General features: G+C 47.1%; 1 protein-coding gene across 1 annotated transcript; it reads right to left on the bottom strand.

Annotated features, from left to right (window-relative positions):
* Positions 1-597: 597 nt before the first annotated feature.
* GTF3C4 (general transcription factor IIIC subunit 4) lies at positions 598-17,130 on the bottom strand. The gene is made up of 5 exons (XM_083160927.1): positions 16,727-17,130; positions 13,513-15,279; positions 11,089-11,219; positions 8,463-8,551; positions 598-2,539 (listed from the first exon to the last, which is right to left on the bottom strand). Exons 1-5 carry the CDS (start codon positions 17,006-17,008, stop codon positions 2,475-2,477), a joined length of 2,334 nt encoding a protein of 777 aa, XP_083017053.1. The 5' UTR covers positions 17,009-17,130; the 3' UTR covers positions 598-2,474.
* Between the last annotated feature and the right edge of the window lie 142 nt (positions 17,131-17,272).

The raw sequence follows: 17,272 nt of genomic DNA, 5'->3' as shown, positions 1-17,272 counted from the left end.
ATATCTGAACCGTGGGTCAGTAGGGAGCGTAGGGAGAATAATAATTTTGAACTCGTCCTTTCCCCACTGACCCATGATCTTAACAAGAAAATCAAATGAAAAGACTTGAAGGGGGACGAGGGGTGTTACATAATAGCGTACCATAAATTTAAATACATTTGATTTTTTTTTTTTTTTTAACCATACAAATTTTTATTGAAGAGAATACATCTTAACAATGTATCGGAGTTAAGTATCGATACATTTGATTTTACGGGGCCTCAGCACCGGTGGGATTAGCGTTCTGAGCAATGCTGGAGCGATCAGCACCGCGATGTGCCTCTGAGTGATCTGCGGGGACGGTGTTCTCTGTTAGAGCACTGGCCCGGACCCTGGCAATTAACTAATATGTATCCAACATGCTGCATATCAATAGATGGCGCGATAGCGACGCATGAGGCTGCACATCGCTATGTCCCTACACATGGAGCAATGAATATATTGTGCCCCGGATTTCCTGCACCAAAATCGGGCGTCCCTCTCTCAGGTTCTGTAATGGGCATTTAGTGGTACACACAGAAAGATCTCGTATTCCAATGACTAGGAAAACACAGGATATTGGGATAATAATCCTCCACTTTATTCAGCTCCATAACATTTACGGGAAAAATGTAGAAAATTGTTCTATAAATATACACAACACATTCACATAAAGAACGACAACAATTAAATATTTACAGGAGTGAAACAGTACAAAGTATGACATGGAGGTACATCAATAAAAACGAATGGTTTAGAACAGGGGTAGCCAACTCCAGTCCTCGAGAGCTAACAACAGTTAATGTTTTCCAGGTCTACTCACAGAATCACAAGTGAAGTAAATATCGCCACCTGCGGATTTTTTTAAATGGGTCAGTCAGTAATGGATGCACCTGTGCACCTGCGAGGTGAGCTGGAAAACGTGAACTGTTGGTAGCTCTCGAGGACTGGAGTTGGCCACCCCTGGTATAGAAAATGACGTTGTTGTAGGTCTGCTTTCAGTTTCCAAATTGTGCCAGAAATAGGAATTAGATATGTTCAAGACAACTTTCTTTACAGTTCTGTTGTGAACAAGTCACGTAAAGTGTAAACGATGTAAAAAGCCATTTCATAGGATGAACCGGGAATTACTTCAAGAGCGCAGTCAATCATTCCACTTTTATTATGTATCTTGGTGAGGTTATCATAGGAACAAATGGCTTACAGACTTGTGAATATTGGTTCAACCCAAAATGGCCGCTTCCACCTTGTATGGGAGACCGTTAACCTTTTTAAAGGATCAAGTCACAAGACATTTTTAATTACAAATTTGTCTTTAGTGAAGGTCATTTTTGTGCAAGTTGCAGTAACAACAGTAAATACTGATTTGGTTTCTATCATCTAAAGTACAATACCTTTGTGAAACTAAATATACTGATTAGTGAGGTCCGTCACTTCACAAGTCCGGTTATACAGGTAGTATGCTTTGTACAACATTCCTATAAAGACTGGTGTAAGATCTAGTTTATCCTTTTCCTTAGAAAAAGATTGAAACCATCTCACTCAAAATTGTAGGTCATAAAAAACCCAATGTTTTTTAAAGTGTCATCTGAACTCTGTGGAAGCAGCCATTTTGTGGACATGAACATGTGACTTATGAGTTTACTATAACCAGTGACGTGTACGTGTACAAAATGGACACCACAATATCCAGGAGAATATAGCCTTTCAGTCAACTGGGAGCAGGTGACCCAACTAAGATACAAAGTCATAACCGACATAAAGATAATACAAAAACATGGCAATGATGAAACTGGCTTCTATTAAATAAATTAGGCTATTAAGAGAATATATTAATTGTTCCAACAAAATGGCTGCCTCCAAAAAGCATGTTTAAAGACTTGCTTACAAGTAAACACCAAAACCAAGCATTTTAAGCAGATGAAAAATACAGTCATTAATACTGAATTTTAGCACATTTAGTTTCCGCTCGCTTATTAATTTATGGCAACAATAATCCCTCCCTCTCTCTCCATGAGGCAAAAACACAACACAAAAAGGTATATATAGGCCTCAGCCGTTTGCCTAAAATATTGCAAGTAAGGTGTAAGTCTTGCTTATAGTATAGAATACAAACAATAATGGATAAATAGGCATGCAAAATAAAATACATTATTATTATTTTGAGTTTCTTTTTAAGCGTTTCAAACACGTTGCAAAAAGCAGCCTTTTATCGTAACCTATAGCAACCAACAAATCAGATACCAGCTTTTTGCATCTTAGGAGGACCGATGGAAGATAAAGGTGATTGGCTGGTGCACATGGTTTGATTGTGCTATTGTAGTAAACAGCAGGTCTACTTTTTCGGCTGTCACGAGCGGCGTTCGGCGTCCAATGCAGGAGGAGTTAAAACAACTTTAGGGCAATATTATAAATAAATAATGCACAGCTGGTGTGAGAAGTCTGTACATGATGTGCTAGAAAACGGGAGAGTCACAAAGTGTGCAGGGTCCTTTCAGCAATCTCTTGATCCACTCTAGGTCTGGGGGAAGAAAAAAAAGTCAGAATTTTTTGGGAAAATGTTACTGTTCTCACAGTGATCAAACCATAACCGCTGTTTTCTCCACCTAGTGTACATGGCACTTCCTGTGCCAGGAGGAACAACTATTGATTGATTTCTGTTGAGTCCACCAAAGCAGAACGGTGTGCGGATAACCATGTTTTGATGTAGCAAAAACCACCCTCTGCGTTTTATTTTTCTCGTCTTAGCAAAGCCACCCTTCATAAGTTTACATAGACACAAACTTTATTTTTTTAATAAAAAATTTTATTGAATGTTTCAAGTCAAGTATTCAATAAACATTACAAACCATTAAAGCACATACATTATTAAATATAAATCTCCGGCAATCTCCAAAAAAGCATCAAGGAAAGAAAAACCAGTACATTAAAGATATGTCAACGGGGCCTCAGTTTGGAAGTAGGTTGTCCATGGGGACCAGGTTTTAATAAAAGAAGGAGTGGAATCAAGTAGAAATGCGGTAATCTTTTCCACCTTGTAGGTGGACCATATAGCATTAATTAGGGTAGGTTTGGAAGGAGGTGTAGGGCTCTTCCAGTTTTTAGCAATCAAGCACTTGGTTGTATTGAGTATATGATTGATCAATTTTTGTGAAACTTTTTTTTTTATACACTGCCAGTAATGTTGGTACATGGCCCCTTTAAGTTTACCCTTTGAGTGCCAACATCATCAATTCAAGGGTGATAAAGAGAGATACGTGTGGGTAATGGTGTGTACACACGGTGCAATATGGCTTCCTATGTTGCCGATATAGTCAACATCGGAAGCCATATCGCATGCTGATTGTGTACTTTTTAGGGCTTGCGAGCCCGATGCGCGCTCCCGTGTGAGCGCAAATCGGCAGCAAAATAGTGAGGGCAGGCAAGACTATATAGTGCAGATCTGCCTATTACATCCTGTGCCTATTACATATGCAGATAGCCCCGGCGGCCATCCTGGGGCTGCAGGGCTGATGTGCAGTGACCTGGGGCGGAAGTTATCTGACGTATAATGGGGGAGTGTGGCCTCTGCTGTATGCAATTGGGGGGTGGCGGGGGGAAGCTGTCTCTGTACCTTGGGGAACTGTGCCGCGGCCCTGGTGTGCTAATGTGAGTCCCAGCACCCTGCCATCTGTGCCCTTGCCCGGCACCTGCAGCGGCGGCACTGCGTGTGTGAGGATGGTGACTTGCAGGTATCTGTACTGTCCTCTCTCTCCCCTGCATGCCGTGCGATGCGAGTCTCGATGCGATTAGATCGCATCGGGACTCACATCGCACGGCATCTCGACCGTGTGTACACACCATAAGAGCCAAAGAGAAAGCTTATGAAAAAGTGTATGGATTATACAGGGTAAATTATGTTTAATGCTGGACATTATCAATTGTTTTTATCACGATTAATTTATTGTTTATGTGTATGGTCTCGTGTGTATCATTTTATAAATGTATTCAATATTTGACAGATCAACCCAGTGCGCTCTTTTAAATTATTTTTGTTCTTTCTGGTTGAATTTTAATAATTCTCCTGGGAGCAGTACAATACTTAATTGGAGCAGTGGTTATTAATTATTGATTGATTAAGCATTACATATTTTTTTTGCGCCCGATATGCCTAGTGTATATTACTCTTCAGGTATTATACTACCTCTATAGTAATCAATTAGCAGCATTTGCTAAACATTCTACCATATTACCATTATTTTCGCCTTCAAAATAAAAAACACTTTATTAAATATTATTAAAATCGCCTAACTTGTAAAATATGTTGACAATTATAAGAGTCACACACAATATTGGTGTAATAAGTGTTACATGCTTGTTCCCCTTACAGTTATCTTTTCCCGTCCTTTCAGCTTTAATAAAACCGGTTCTTAAAAGAAAAAAACCCTTCATTTTGTTTAACTTCATCCCGTCTAAGTGATAAAATGATTTTCTAATCAATGGTGGCTGAATGGCAGCGTTTAGAGACGCTGCTTGTAACACGTCCCGGCAAAGCTTTATCTGGTGCAGTTGGAGAGTAATTAGTTGCGTCTTTCAGAGCTCCCTTCTCTCCACTCGCTACTCATTAATTTATTACATCCAGCCATCACTCAGATCTGTCGCAGATCCTGCTCATTCTGCAGCAAAATTATCATCTACACTTCATAACAAGGTGCCTAGCAAATTTTAATATATATATATATATATATATATATATATATATATATATATATATATATATATATATATATATATATATATATATATACACACACACACACACACACACACACACACACACACACACATACATACACACACACACACACACACACACACACACACACACACACACACACACACACACACACACAGGGACCTGTATTATATTTTTGGTACTTATATGTTAGTTGTGCGCTCAATTAGCATACCGACGGTAACGTATGAAAATCGCATCGCATTTGATGCGATTTTTTAATGTAATTGTTTTTTTTCACCACAATATCGCATAGCATAGCATCGCAGCTCCCGCAAAATCGCATTGGGTGTGCGATGCCATTACATGAGGTATACAATAATATGATTGTATGTCCTAAAAATAGCTTTTACGCGTGGCGGCGGAACGCGTCCTCCGACCTTTTCATACCCCCACTATCCACGTCGGCGTGGAGTTGATTTTATATAGTGTGGCGAGCGCAGCGAGCCACCGAGCCTGAAGTGTGGCGAGCCCCGCGAAGAGACGCGGATTACTTTGCATGTATTCCGCTGCGCTCGCCACGCTTTGGGCTCGGAGGCTCGCTGCGCTCGCCACACTATACAAAATCAACTCCACGCCGACGTGGATAGTGGGGTAATGAAAAAGCCGGAGGACGCGCTCCGCCGCCGCTCGCCACGCTTCGGGGTGGCGTGGATAGTGGGGGGTGCGTTAAACCTATTTTTGGGACATACAATCATTATTGTATACCTAATGTCATGGCATCGCACACCCTATAAAATCGCATGCAATCGTATGTGATTTTGCGGCAGATGCGATGTGATGCCCCGGGGCTGAGAATGCAGTGAATAAATTACATAGGAGCATCGCATCGCACATCGCATGGCCCATGCGATGCGATGCAATTTCCCTACGCAGAATAGCCCACTAAGCAAATTGCTTAGTGGGCGCCCAACTAACATATAAGTACCATATTTTTTATGGACCTTGGCACCACACTGAGATACTACACAGCTGCATGCTCTCTATATCATCTATATAAATCTATATATAATAGAACTTGAAGCATAGAATTTGACGGCACATAAGGACCATTCGGCCCATCTAGTCTGCCCCCCCTTTTTTTCAAACAATATTGTTACCTCAACCCTATTTTATCCTTGTACGGATGTTACTTTATTAGGTCTATAACATGCATGATTCAATTCCTCTACCACCTCTGTTGGGAGGCTACTCCACTTGTCCACTACGCTTGTGGGAATTAATTTTTCCTTAAATTTTCCCTGAATCTTCCTCCCTCTAGTGTCAGTGCATGTCCTCGTGTTCTGCTGCTCCTCTTCCTGTGACTAATGTCTCCCACTTGTACCTTCCTCCCCCTAGTGTCAGTGCATGTCCTTGTGTTCTGTTGCTCCTCTTACTGTGAAGAATGTCTCCCACCTGTACCTTCCTCCCTCTAGTGTCAGTGCATGTCCTCGTGTTCTGCTGCTCCTCTTCCTGTGAAGAATGTCTCCCACCTGTACCTTCCTCCCCCTAGTGTCAGTGCATGTCCTCGTGTTCTGCTGCTCCTCTTCCTGTGAAGAATGTCTCCCACCTGTACCTTCCTCCCCCTAGTGTCAGTGCATGTCCTTGTGTTCTGTTGCTCCTCTTACTGTGAAGAATGTCTCCCAACTGTACCTTCCTCCCCCTAGTGTCAGTGCCTGTCCTCATGTTCTGCTGTTCCTCTACCTGTGACTAATGTCTCCCACCTGTACCTTCCTCCCTCTAGTGTCAGTGCATGTCCTTGTGTTCTGCTGCTCCTCTTCCTGTGAAGAATGTCTCCCACCTGTACCTTCCTCCCTCTAGTGTCAGTGCATGTCCTCGTGTTCTGCTGCTCCTCTTCCTGTGAAGAATGTCTCCCACCTGTACCTTCCTCCCTCTAGTGTCAGTGCATGTCCTCGTGTTCTGCTGCTCCTCTTCCTGTGAAGAATGTCTCCCACCTGTACCTTCCTCCCTCTAGTGTCAGTGCATGTCCTCGTGTTCTGCTGCTCCTCTTCCTGTGGAGAATGTCTCCCACCTGTACCTTCCTCCCTCTAGTGTCAGTGCATGTCCTCGTGTTCTGCTGCTCCTCTTCCTGTGAAGAATGTCTCCCACCTGTACCTTCCTCCCTCTAGTGTCAGTGCATGTCCTCGTGTTCTGCTGCTCCTCTTCCTGTGACTAATGTCTCCCACCTGTACCTTCCTTCCCCTAGTGTCAGTGCATGTCCCCGTGTTCTGCTGCTCCACTTCCTGTGACTAATGTCTCCCACCTGTACCTTCCTCCCCCTAGTGTCAGTGCATGTCCTCGTGTTCTGCTGCTCCTCTTCCTGTGACTAATGTCTCCCACCTGTACCTTCCTTCCCCTAGTGTCAGTGCATGTCCCCGTGTTCTGCTGCTCCTCTTCCTGTGAAGAATGTCTCCCACCTGTACCTTGTTATAACCCTTGATATATGTGAAAGTTTCTATCATGTCCCCCTTTCCCTTCTCTGCTCTAAAGTATACATATTAAGATATTTTAGTGTTTCCTGGTACGTTTTGTGATGTAGGCCATGCACCATTTTAGTTGCCCTTCTTTGTACAGTCTCTAATGTATTTATATCCTTCTGGAGATATGGCCTCCAGAACTGAACACAGTACTCTAGATGGGTGGGATGTGGGTTTAGGTTGACAAATGCGAAATGGATTTTCTCCGTTTTTTTTTTTTTTTTTACCCGAATGTCGACACAGTCGACATGGACACATTTGGAAGTCAACCGCAGCCCCTCACATCGCTGCACTCGGCACACTATTTTATTCTCCCACCATGCCCTTGTGGATGGTAGGGCATGATATACTGCCTGTGGACACGTCGGCTCAAAAAACAGTGAAAAAACCCATGTCGACCTCGCGACCTGTTGACCTAACGCATTTGTCGACCTGTCCCATGTCGACCTAGAAACCTGTCGACCTTCTTCCATGTCGACAATACGACCTTATCCCCTCTAGATGAGGTCTTACCAATGACCTATACAGTGGCATTATTACTTCTTTCTTTCTACTGCTGATACCTCTCCCTATGCAACCAAGCATCTGACTTGCCTTCCTCATTGCTTTGTTACATTGCCTCCCTGCCTTTAAGTCCCCTGAAATAGTGACACCTAGATCCCTCTCTTCCTCAGTAGTTTCCATTATAGTGCCATTTATACTATATTGAGTCTTTGGATTTCTGAGACCCAAGTGCATGATTTTGCATTTTTTGGCATTAAACTGTAGTTGCCATTCTCTTGACCATTTCTCTAATCTACCTAGATCATCAATCATTTGTTTTACCCCTCCTGGTGTGTCTACCCTGTTGCATACCTTTGTGTCATCTGCAAAAAGGCACATTTTACCCTCAATTCCATTTGCAATATCACCAATAAAGATATTAAAAAGCACCGGTCCAAGTACAGATCCCTGGGGTACTCCACTTGTAACCTTTCCCTCCTTTGACTGTACTCCGTTTACTACAACTCTCTGTTTTCTGTCCTGCAATCACGCTCTTATCCATTCAACCATCTTAGAATCCAATCCCAAGCTTAGCAGTCTGCGATGTAACATATATATCTATACCCAGAATGTATTTTCTCTGTAATACCATCTGGTGTGTGTATAATGTCTATAGCTCCGCATTACTCTGCTATTGGGGTCTGTCTATGTAACATGAATCACAGGGTTACCTTCAGTAACAGAATGCCTTGCAATACTGTCATGGAGCAGGCATCTCCGGTACTCCAGATTCTGACAGGCCTGGAACGTTAGGAAACACCTAGAAAAACAAGATGTAATTAGGAGAGAACACAGTGCGTAGTACATAATACTGCTCAGAATGTGAGGCTCTAGGGCCTGATTCACACCTGCACCCTACTCTGTGTATATTCCCAGCTTAATGCCGCCCTGGCGAACGCTCCCCCCACCGGCCGGATCTCCTCGCTACGCATCAAGCAGAGGTGTACGCTTACACAACCGCCCGCACACGCCTGCATAGAGGGGAAATCATTTGATGGTTGCTCACCACAGTATCCTCACACTGGCTGTATGACCACCCCCTCATTATCTGATGTAGCAGTGCTCCTCACACTGGCTGTATGACCACCCCCTCATTATCTGGTGCAGCAGCGCTCCTCACAGTGACTGTATGACCATCCCCTCATTATCTGGTGTAACAGAGCTCCTCACAGTGACTGTATGACCATCCCCTCATTATCTGATGTAGCTGCGCTCCTCACAGTGACTGTATGACCACCCCCTCATTATCTGGTGTAACAGCGCTCCTCACAGTGACTGTATGACCACCCCCTCATTATCTGGTGTAACAGCGCTCCTCACAGTGACTGTATGACCATCCCCTCATTATCTGGTGTAACAGCGCTCCTCACAGTGACTGTATGACCATCCCCTCATTATCTGGTGTAACAGCGCTCCTCACAGTGACTGTATAACCACCCCCTCATTATCTGGTGTAGCAGCGCTCCTCACACTGGCTGTATGACCATCCCCTCATTATCTGGTGTAGCAGCGCTCCTCACACTGACTGTATGACCATCCCCTCATTATCTGGTGTAGCAGCGCTCCTCACAGTGACTGTATGACCATCCCCTCATTATCTGGTGCAGCAGCGCTCCTCACACTGGCTGTATGCCCATCCCCTCATTATCTGGTGTAGCAGCGCTCCTCACACTGGCTGTATGACCATCCCCTCATTATCGGATGTAGCAGCGCTCCTCACACTGGCTGTATGACCATCCCCTCATTATCTGGTGCAGCAGCGCTCCTAACACTGGCTGTATGACCATCCCCTCATTATCTGGTGCAGCAGCGCTCCTCACACTGGCTGTATGACCATCCCCTCATTATCTGGTGCAGCAGCGCTACTCACACTGGCTGTATGACCATCCCCTCATTATCTGGTGCAGCAGCGCTCCTCACACTGGCTGTATGACCATCCCCTCATTATCTGGTGCAGCAGCGCTCCTCACACTGGCTGTATGCCCATCCCCTCATTATCTGGTGTAGCAGCGCTCCTCACACTGGCTGTATGCCCATCCCCTCATTATCTGGTGTAGCAGCGCTCCTCACACTGGCTGTATGCCCATCTCCTCATTATCGGATGTAGCAGCGCTCCTCACACTGGCTGTATGCCCATCCCCTCATTATCGGATGTAGCAGCGCTCCTCACACTGGCTGTATGACCATCCCCTCATTATCTGATGTAGCAGCGCTCCTCACACTGGCTGTATGCCCATCCCCTCATTATCGGATGTAGCAGCGCTCCTCACACTGGCTGTATGACTATATCCTCATTATCTGGTGTAGCAGCGCTCCTCACACTGGCTGTATGACCATCCCCTCATTATCTGGTGTAGCAGCGCTCCTCACACTGGCTGTATGACCATCCCCTCATTATCTGGTGTAGCAGCGCTCCTCACACTGGCTGTATGCCCATCCCCTCATTATCTGATGTAGCAGCGCTCCTCACACTGGCTGTATGCCCATCTCCTCATTATCGGATGTAGCAGCGCTCCTCACATTGGCTGTATGACCATCCCCTCATTATCTGATGTAGCAGCGCTCCTCACACTGGCTGTATGCCCATCCCCTCATTATCTGGTGTAGCAGCGCTCCTCACACTGGCTGTATGCCCATCCCCTCATTATCTGGTGTAGCAGCGCTCCTCACACTGGCTGTATGCCCATCTCCTCATTATCGGATGTAGCAGCGCTCCTCACACTGGCTGTATGCCCATCCCCTCATTATCGGATGTAGCAGCGCTCCTCACACTAGCTGTATGCCCATCTCCTCATTATCGGATGTAGCAGCGCTCCTCACACTGGCTGTATGACTATATCCTCATTATCGGATGTAGCAGCGCTCCTCACACTGGCTGTATGCCCATCTCCTCATTATCGGATGTAGCAGCGCTCCTCACACTGGCTGTATGCCCATCCCCTCATTATCTGATGTAGCAGCGAAGAATGTCAGAGGATACATGTATTTCATACACGGTTGCAGAGAACTTTTCACGGTGAGAAGCTTTAGAATTCCATTTCCATAAATTTGTCCGCTTTCCGCCCTGCATGAGACTTGGGGATTTTATTTTTAAAACGCCAACCTGGATTTGCCCTGTAATTGCTGCTTTAAAATATGGGCAATTTGGCCCAAAGTCAAAGTCATGCATGTAAGGCAACTCAGACCCCATTACATTTACCCCCAGGTCTCAAGATAAAACAGCTGTATCCGATTATTCCTACCCAAACTTTGTAGGTCATTTGCCTCTCAATGGGCTTTATCCAAAGGTCCTCTTACCTCAGCCACAGGTGCCCGTTGGGGCAGAGTGCCTTCTTACTATCGGTGAAGGGTAAGACTTCTTTACACAAACTGCAGTACTCCGGAAACGTCTGTTTGTTCATCTTCTTCTCAACATGACCAATAAGCACCTGTACAGCAGACAGAAAGGAAACCATCACACAAATACAATGTGCAAAACCGCCGTCACTTTCCTAATACACGGAACATAGAGGAATGATGAAAATACAAAAAGGGGAGATCTGTCTCCTGCAGTACACACAATGACTGCAGCGTCCTCCCCTAAGAACCCGGGGGCAGATTTATTAGGAGCTGCTTTAGGGATAGCAGGTTTACCAGGAAGAAGGAAAGAGAGCTTTATGGAACATCCTGGTCTCGTTACTATACCATCTGCTGCATTTGAGTCTAAGGTGTGAAACCAACAGTATGTGGGAGAACTTTTTTTTTGTGATAGTTTTTATACATCTGAATATGACGGATTGCGTGTTTTTGTTTACAGTGATGTGCTTTGGTCACCCTGGTTGATGAGGACCAATGAGAAGTCAGACATCTGAGAAGCGATGGTATTTCATTCCTTACCATCTACTGCGGCGTTGTGGGAGAATATAATAGTGTGCGAAGGATGGCGAGCGTAGGGAGCCACGCGAGGGGACGCGGTACAGACGGTGTCATTACCGACCTATGTCGACATGGACACCAACAAAATAATGGAATACTCATGTCAACCTTTTGAATGTCGACCTTATGACTGTTGAACTTTTGACCCGATCGATCTTTTGACCCTGTCAACCAATAGCCGAATGCCCCCCCCCCCCTCCTCCTTACTAGCATGCGAGGAGATGTGTGTACAATAACATATCCCATAGCATGCGGCCGAAGGGGAGATAATTAATTTGATGGTCTAAACCAGTGGTTCCCAACCTGGGGTACTAGTACCCGTCGGGGTACTCTGCAGACCAGTTGGGGGTACTTGAATATAATATTGTTAATGGTGGAAGAAAAAAAAATAATCTTTCGATGGCAGAAGACGAATCCCATTGCCATGGAGACCAACCACGTTGCGTCACTTACGGTTCCATCTGCAGGGTCATTAGCATCTCCTTGTGCTTTTGCCTGACCAGCAATCCACTGGGATCTACCCGCGCTGTCCCTGCCCTCAGGCATTAGCAATCATCTGCCCCACACTTAGACGGGCGGAAAAAGCAGCGGCATTAATCCAAAAGGCGTTAGTGTGAGCCCTGGAGACAGTACACAGCCAGCGGGCAGGCACGGAGGGGCCCGATTCCTGGCTTCTCACTACTCCTCCGCTACTCCTTAATATAAGTACACGCGTATCGCTCACTTCCACTCCACTCAGAAGTGGATATATCATATTGAGAGGAGGGGTACATCGACCCGCCTGCTTTCCCAGGGGAACGCCCAGTGTTTACATAGGAACGTCCATAAAACGCTGGTCAGTCCCTTGCTGGTACCCCCTCATGGAGCTATCTCGCCGTTCGTTCCCGGTAAACCCCCCCCCCCCCACACACACACACCATCAGACAAACCACAGTTCTCTGAAACGGTCTGCTGTATTGGGGCGGCCATTTTCTGGTGGTCCTCAGCAGAAGAACGGAGCCGCCGGGACCAGCGCGATAGGTAAGGCTGTGGGGGATTGAGGGGGGGTTTGCATGGGCGGCGGGGTAGGGGTGCTCGGCGGGGCACGGGGGGAAGGGGGGGGGAAAGGGGGCGTCGTCCCCCCTAACGGCGGGGGGGGGGGGGGGGGGGGGGGCGCCCAACACTTAGCTACGCCACTGCCTCCTGGCTTTATGTTGAATCACATTTCACCTTCCTGGGTGGCTCACGGGTGATCGTCTGGGCATATACTGCTGCGCGAAATCGCAGAAGTGCATGCCCAGCTTAACACCATAGGACTGCACAATCGGCCGAGGGCATAGTTACATCTTTTATTGCGTCAGTTCAGTAACAAATTGTCCACCACCACTTAAATCTGCCCTTTTGTCTTATTTGTCTTATTATGTTCTTCTCTCTAGAACTTTTTCTTGGACATTAATGTGGTGTCTATTTGTTAAATACCTGTAAGCATTAACACTAGTAAATTATGGTTTTTCGATTTTAGGTGTGTGACCTTTATAGAAGGTTAAAGAATAATTCCAAGCAGCAATAATACTTTACTTTGTTTTCTTGTATATATTTCAATAGGAGCTAAGGATACTACTAGTTCCAAGCAATTTGGCTACCTAAGAAGCGGTTTAGGCCCCCAAAATGGTTAACTCCAAACAGCGTACATGATTGGTATTTAATAAATACTGCAACGGTCATGGACAGCCATAAGCTAGTGCAATATGAGAAGCTAACGCAGGATGATGGGTGGAGTAACAAACATGCTGGGACACTGAATACAGAAGAAACTAGGGGAGGCACCTGTGCTGTCCGGTCATCACTGTCCTTATTGGCCATTAGATAGGCACAAACTCCACGCGTAGGTATACTTGTATATTCAGTGATGCCCGTATGTAGATAGACTTCCCCCAGGACATGTTTCATGTGTTCCCGGATTAAATGTCCCTCTACGGACTCAATTTTTTGCTGGATTTCAACTAGTCCTTCAGCCGATGAACAATCCACACCAGGCTCTGTCGTTTTACTAGGACTCCTCTTGCCCGCTTGTCCCTCCTCATCCTGGTCCTTCTCTTCCATAATGCTATCCTCTACAAAACTGTCCTCAGGCTTTGAAACCTTAGGTTCCTTATGAGATGGCTTCCATACCACCTCAGATGAGGTTTTCTTGAATGACTGGTACCAAATTCTCAGAAGAAAAAGACGGAAGCGCCAAAAGAACAATGGTCCTCCTTCAATCTTTTTATCCAAGGCATCCATCAAAAACTGAGGGATGATCTTATCCTTTAAAATCTTCCAGCGCACCAGGTCTGTCAAGTCCATCTGTCGGAAGAGATTTTGACTGGAGCTCTCCAAGAGCTGGGCCGCTGCTTCCTCAAACGTCTTGAGGGCCACGAAAGTAACCTGAAAGTTTTTGTTGACCGGATGAATTCCGTTGGTCATACCTTCTGAGGTAATGCAAGCTAGGTAGGCGCCATAGGGGCTCACAGCTATCCCGTGAGATTTCACCATGCCAAACATATCGGACAGCTTTATGAGTTGATTTTCAAACTTCAAAGCAACGTTTGTGAAGATGGGTATCAGCTGTTGGACTTTACCATCAACCGAACATGTGTAAATGGTTCCATTCTGTCGGTCAACAGCCATAGAGTTGATTGGTAGAGAGTGAAGTCCGGTCACATGGGAATTGTGAACATTAAGACCAGCTTTTGATATCAAAAGTAAACACCAGAAAACGTATGATCCGCGAGCCACCACCACCAGGCTGCAGCTACATTTTTGGTAAGGATGATAAAGCGCTATACACTTGATACTTTGAACTGGGAGGCAATCAGTCTCTTGCCAGAGGACCACCGGTTGCCGCAATGTGAAATACCCTTTGACGGCCTTTAAATTTACTGGAATGATTTTGACAGGGCCCAAACTACTGCCGACTATGAGTCCACTCATTTTACGGTTGCTGTGCTCGTACTCCCACCACGACAAAACACTGGGAGATTCAATACCGGACACAATTGTGTTGCAGGAAATAATGGCTGACCTGTCTTTGATGGGGAGCTGAAATTGCCATACTGCAACGTTACCATTTTCAAAGAGCACGGCCAGAAGCACTGTTCCGACATCTCGGCACGTATTGTTTTCCAGTATCTCTTGAGTGGTGCATATCCCGGACCACTCCATCCTAACGGGGGTCTGCATGCTGTGGCGTCTTTCGTACTCTGGGAAGTCATCCAATTCTGCATGGGTGCCATTTTCAGTCACTGTATAGTTGCTCTGAGCCAGGCGCTCACCATACATTTCCGTTAAGTCAGCCAGCTGTTTCCATTGCAACCGGTCGAAATTTGCACTGACGATCAGCCGGTTATCCAATGTGAGGGCAGCCAAGAGGCACCTCCCGTTGGCATCACAGCCCACAGGGGACCAGCAGGCGTACTTGTATCCTTGCAAGGGGGGCATTAACTTCCCATCTGGATTGAAGACTCTGTCTAACATAAACTTCTGGCTGACTGTTGGGTCTTTTGATTGGGCAAACTTTGCTCTACATTGCTCCACTTCTTTCGGTGAACCAATCTGAAAGAAGGGAGGGAATGTTAATTCAATATATATTTAGTTTTCCTAAGACCAAATGTACATAGATTAAATGTTAACAACATGACCCTCTAAATGGGGAATAAGTTATTTAACTTAAAAGCATTTTGAAAGGAACTACTTAAAACAGCGTATTATGGCGGTCATTCGGGTTTGTTCGCACAGGGGAGCGATGTTTTGCATTTATAAGCATGTGCAGGCTCCGTTTGTGAACGGACCCGGCGACTTGTATAGTCACTGGCCTGTTCACATGGAGCAGTGCGGAAGAGGGGCGGCAGGCACAGGTCACGCCCATGGAAACGCCCAGCGTTTCATGGGCGTTCCCCCAACGCGGGTTGGCAGATGACGTCACCGGATGTCAGCTGCCCGCCCTCTTCCCGTACAGGGGTGCACCAAAGAGTGACCATTGATGATTTCGTCCCCGCACGCAAGCTGCGAATGGATGTTTATGCAAATATCCATTCGCATGCATGCGGGGAAACTCGGAGTGCGTGCGGCGGGCATGCGTTCGTGCAGCATTTAGTTGACTCACAAAGCTGCGAATTTCACAGAATGACTTCCTATATGTGTCCTCATTTACCCAGCGTTTTAGCATAAGTCATTTAGTGTGGCTTAGACGATTTGTAATTTTTCCTCTTTTGTGTCTTAAATCCCTACCTTAGGCACACCGATGCTCCCTCACACCCTACCCTGGGCACCCCGATGCACCCTCACGCCCTACCCTGGGCACCCCGATGCACCCTCACGCTGGGCACCACTATGCACCCTCACGCCCTACGCTGGGCACCACAATGCACCCTCACGCCCTACGCTGGGCACCACAATGCACCCTCACGCCCTACGCTGGGCATCACAATGCACCCTCACGCCCTACGCTGGGCATCACAATGCACCCTCACGCCCTACGCTGGGCATCACAATGCACCCTCACGCCCTACGCTGGGCACCACAATGCACCCTCACGCCCTACGCTGGGCACCACAATGCACCCTCACGCCCTACGCTGGGCACCACAATGCACCCTCACGCCCTACGCTGGGCACCACAATGCACCCTCACGCCCTACGCTGGGCACCACTATGCACCCTCACGCCCTACGCTGGGCACCACAATGCACCCTCACGCCCTACGCTGGGCATCACAATGCACCCTCACGCCCTACGCTGGGCACCACAATGCACCCTCACGCCCTACGCTGGGCACCACAATGCACCCTCACGCCCTACGCTGGGCACCACAATGCACCCTCACGCCCTACGCTGGGCACCACAATGCACCCTCACGCCCTACGCTGGGCACCACAATGCACCCTCACGCCCTACACTGAGCACCACAATGCACCCTCATGGATAGTGTACATCGGGTGGGGGATGACAGCCCCGATACCCGACCTACATCACCAGCCCCTGCCCGTTCCCAGTCACCTTACCCGGAGGATGCAGGTCTGACTCGGGGTGGGCAGGCAGGTACGGTGCAGGGTGAGCTCCGGGTTGCTGCCGTGGATATCGCACACCTGCTCCAGGACGGAGACGTTGCTGCCGGTGCACACGGACAGGCGGTGATCCTCCGACCAGGACAGCGGCTCCAGCCCGGTCACCGGGTGCAGTAACCGCACCGCCGGCTCCCGCTTGGTGACTGTCAGCCGGAAGCTGGGCCGCGGCTCTGTGTCTGCTCCCGGCGGCGGCGGCTGCCCCTTCTCGTTCTCGGACATCTTCCCCCACCGCTACCGACACTGTGCCAGTACCCTAGCCAGTCCGCTGCCAGCACCCAGCGCGACGGGAGGGACGTAGGACCCCGGCTGCCATGACAACCAGGCTGCCGCTGACAGCGCCTGTCTGGAACCCGTACCTAGGTGTCCCCTCCCCGGGCACTGAGCAGCGGGCACATTACATTTAAGGGCTATGACTTTTATATTAATATCTACCATAATGCATAATGCATCCCAATCCAACACACTGACAAACCAGAGTCCTGA

Source organism: Crinia signifera, chromosome 9 (assembly GCF_055691185.1).
Source record: "Crinia signifera chromosome 9, ASM5569118v1, whole genome shotgun sequence".
NCBI classification, from domain to species: Eukaryota; Metazoa; Chordata; class Amphibia; order Anura; family Myobatrachidae; genus Crinia; species Crinia signifera.
Note: the sequence above shows the minus strand (reverse complement) of the source record. Positions and strands in the feature narration are given on the sequence as shown.

What these genes read in the sequence shown, in the direction of transcription:
- GTF3C4 (XM_083160927.1), bottom strand. Translation starts at nt 17,008, where the DNA reads ATGTCCGAGAACGAGAAGGGGCAGCCGCCGCCGCCGGGAGCAGACACA. An exon ending in GTCAGACCTGCATCCTCCGG is followed by an intron (nt 15,280 to 16,726) that starts GTAAGGTGACTG and finishes CCCTTCTTTCAG; the next exon opens with ATTGGTTCACCGAAAGAAGT. An exon ending in AACGGGCACCTGTGGCTGAG is followed by an intron (nt 8,552 to 11,088) that starts GTAAGAGGACCT and finishes TTGTTTTTCTAG; the next exon opens with GTGTTTCCTAACGTTCCAGG.